General features: G+C 44.9%; 1 protein-coding gene across 1 annotated transcript in view; it reads left to right on the top strand.

Annotated features, from left to right (window-relative positions):
* Positions 1–927, top strand: part of LOC116093607 (glutathione S-transferase Mu 1) — a 5,939-nt gene extending 5,012 nt beyond the window's left edge. The window contains exon 8 of the mRNA XM_031375155.1: positions 410–927. Within this exon, the coding sequence (XP_031231015.1) occupies positions 410–499 (90 nt within the window). The 3' untranslated portion in view covers positions 500–927. The remainder of the gene's footprint in view (positions 1–409) is intronic.
* Positions 928–3,839: the final 2,912 nt, after the last annotated feature.

Below are 3,839 nucleotides of genomic sequence, written 5' to 3'. Positions count from 1 at the left end.
GTGTGTCGGCGGGGGCTGGGGGAGCAAGAGAGTGAGAGCAAGAGCACACAGAGGGCTGCTCCTGAGCAGGATGAATCCAGCCCTGTTTCACTAGCTGTGTGAGTCAGGAAGTTCCCCAGCCTCTCTGGACTTCAGGTTCCTCCCTGATAACTGAACTTACAAAACCGATGGTTAGGTTTTTTTCCTGAACCTATGTTGTAATTTTTAGCGAGTATAAAACAACTTCTGCAGGATCCAGTCTCCCCTTTGATATGGGGAGTGGAAGAGTTAGTTCTCTTGCCTGGGCTGGGAGCTAAGCAAGCTGCTCTGTGCTCCAGCATGAGTCCAGGACAAATGAATCAGGAGACCTGGTGGGCTGCTCCTCTGGGCTCCAGACCTGAGCTCCTGCTGTGTCCTTCCCAATTTGCAGGGCCTGAAGAAGATCTCTGCCTACATGAAGAGTAGCCGCTACATCTCAACACCTATATTTTCAAAGATGGCCCACTGGAGTAACAAGTAGGCCCTTGCTACACTGGCACTCCCTGGGAGGACCTGTCCACACTGCAGATCCTGCAGGCCCTGGGTGGGGACAGCACCCTGGCCTTCTGCACTGTGGCTCTCAGTTCTCTCTCCTTCCTGCTCCCTTCTGCAGTGTTGTCAACCCCATCTCCACGCCCTCACCCAAGTCAAGCCCACACCGCCTTCATTCTCCCCACTGTCTTTCACATGGCTCCTTCTTCATTGACTCCTTGGCCCAACCTCACAGTCCCTTTCTGCGATTTGAGGTCTGTCCTGAGCTTAGGCTCCCTAGACTTACCCTGGAGGTCAATACTACCTTAGTGCCAGCCCTCCCTAGAACTACCTTGAAGGTCAATACTCAGTGCCAGACTGTTCCTGGTGGAGGAGCTGCCCCAGGCCCATCTCCTCTACAATAAAGCCTGAAGTACACTTGCTGTGTGTTGTGTTTTCTTTTGCTCTTTAGCCTCACCAAGCATCGTAGCTGTTTCCCAAGAGTCTGAGCTCTGAGTCAGTAGTGCTGCGCTCTGAAAAATCTAATGAAACCAGAAGAGCTTTGACATATCTTAATCTGATAAGAGCTTTGACATATCTTGGTTCTAGTCTGAGACCCTCACAGCAGGGATAAAGCTCTTTAAAGCAGTGTTTCTCTGTGGATCATGATCCCTTTTGGGGGAGGGTGGCATATCAGATGTCATACATATTATGATTTATGACAATAGCAAAATTACAGTTATGAAGTAGCAATGGAATAATTTTGTGGTTGGGAGTCACCACATCATGAGGAACTGTATTAAGGGTCAAAACATAAGGAAGATTTAGAACCACTGATGGACAGTCAGCATGTGAGAAGATAAAGTGTGCTTGCCAAGAATCTCATTCACTGCGGCATGCTGGGAATCTCATTCACTGAAGCATGCTGGGACTTGAAACTGTGGAGAGCTGTGTGTCTCTGTGAGGGATGATGAGGCTGGTGAGAATGCCCAAGAGGGGCCCTGGATGGTCTTTCTACCTCGCACATGCCACGGCTGTGTCAGTTTAGATCTTTTGTCTTTACTGAGTCTCTTTTGGCTTGGAGCTCTACTGGCATGGAGACCTTCATTCTTGGTTAATCCTTTTCTCTTTGGGGAAACTGAATTGAATAGACTGTCCCTCTCAGTTATTATTTGTGTCTCCTCCAATGTTCATGCAACCCCCTTTCTGGAAAGCTGTTTAATATTGTGAAATTCATTCAGTTCTTGGAAAACTGATTATAGATGAGTCTGCTTTAATCAACTTCAGTTTGGGGGCTGAAGAGATGGCTCAGAGGTTCGGAGCACTGGCTGTTCTTCTATAAGACCAGTGTTTAGTTCCTGTACCCACATGGTTGCTAACAGTGCTTTCTGTCCCAAGCTAGGGGCCCTGCCTCTCTTGTCTGGCCTCTGTGTATACTGAATGCATGTGGTACATAGACATACATGCAGGGAAAATATCTATATGCAGAAAATTAAAAAATTAAAAATCACTCATGCACACAAAATGAAATAAAAATGAGGCAGATAATGAGTGAATTCTTTCTGTAATGCCCAGATGTCTATCATCTCCTAGCCTGGTTATCCACTATCTTTCTCTCTATCATGATCTGGGACTGTCCCAGTGTCTCCTATATAGTCAGGTCTGGACTAAATACATCAGTGGCATACTGGCTTTTCCTCTTGCAGTGGACAGGTTATGGGGCAACAAATCACATGACAAGTAGCACATGCATACCCATATAACCCCCAAATTAATTGTCTCTATAATATAGACTCTATTTTCTATTGATTCTGTCTCTTGGAGAACCCTCACCACTACACACAGCAAAAACTGATCAATGAGTAAGTTTGTTCCGACACTCAATGCATAACTCTACAGTAAGTGCATAAATTAAAGGCCTTTTATTCTACTTGGACTAGCTGGAAGAATTGCCTTAGAATACAGCTCCAAGGAGATGTGCAGGAAAGAAATATTTTGTAGCTAAGATATCTTTCTTTGTCCTAAAAAAATCTCAGTGTGTTATGGGTCTCTGTCTGCTTGCACATTTGGTCTGGATAGCTGGTGGTCATGAGGAAGTTTGAAAGAGTGTATGAGCAGCTGCCTGGAACTGCTGCTATGTTACTTCTGTCACTGATGCCTTGGCCCCATGACAATCACCAGGCACTTACACAGTCTCTTTTGGCCTTCCCAAGGTAGGGTCCTAATGAAGCCACTGGCAGTGACTTGTGGAAAATGACCACACGTTCTTCTCATCTTTAGAAAGCTCAGTGGATCCTGCGTGGCTCTATCCTGCAGCTCTGGAGGAATTTCTATGTGTGAGTGGGTCTAGGAATCACTATGTGTGGGTGGGTCTAGGAATCACTATGTGTGGCTGGGTCTAGGAATCACTATGTGTGGCTGGGTCTAGGAATCACTATGTGTGGCTGGGTCTAGGAATCACTATGTGTGGCTGGGTCTAGGAATCACTATGTGTGGCTGGGTCTAGGAATCACTATGTGTGGCTGGGTCTAGGAATCACTATGTGTGAGTGGGTCTAGGAATCACTATGTGTGGCTGGGTCTAGCTGCCTTTTCCTGAGTTCCGTATCACTCAGAGAATGGTCTATGAAGCCATACTTTAGGTTTTAAATTTGAGAGTTTTCTTAAGTATATGGCAAAGTAAATGAATTAATAGTAAGAGATGATTGATAGGTAGATGAGTAGATAGGTAGATAGATAGATAGGCAGTTAGACAGATAGACAAGCAGATGACAAATAGTAAGGAAAGCATCATCAAATTAGGTGTTCAATATATCCAGGAGAAAATAGCTGGGGAACTAAGTAGGGCAGGATTGAGGTTTCACTCCATGGCTTAGCTCTACACCAATGAATTTCCAGTTTCTCTTTTTTTTGAGGCAGAGTTTCTCTGTGTAGCCCTGGCTATCCTGGAACTTGCTTTGTAGACCTGGCTGGCCTTGAACTCACAGCGATCTGCCTGCTTCTGCCTCTTGAGTGCTTGGATTAAAAGCTTGCATCTGGTTAGTCGTTCAGTAGCCAGGCTGTTCTAAAAAAAAAAAAAAGGCTTTACCAGATAGGCCCCAGGTGAAAATGGTCACAATGCTGCCAAACATCTTTCATGAGAATGCTGTTGATAATAGTAAGAGCTCTGTTATGGTTCACATATTTATCTAACTGTAGTTGACCTTTGGGCTCCCTTTTGAAGAGTACGTGTAAATCCCCAGTTGGTTTACTGTTTCTCTCTTGCTTTTCCTTTGGGTGCTTTTGGAAAATAATATTTAACCTTGGACAACCAACCCAGTTAGTAATCTTTTTTTTTTTTTTTTTTTTTTT

Source organism: Mastomys coucha, unplaced genomic scaffold (assembly GCF_008632895.1).
Source record: "Mastomys coucha isolate ucsf_1 unplaced genomic scaffold, UCSF_Mcou_1 pScaffold16, whole genome shotgun sequence".
In the NCBI taxonomy this organism is placed as follows: Eukaryota; Metazoa; Chordata; class Mammalia; order Rodentia; family Muridae; genus Mastomys; species Mastomys coucha.
This window is presented reverse-complemented; position numbering and strand designations above follow the sequence as displayed.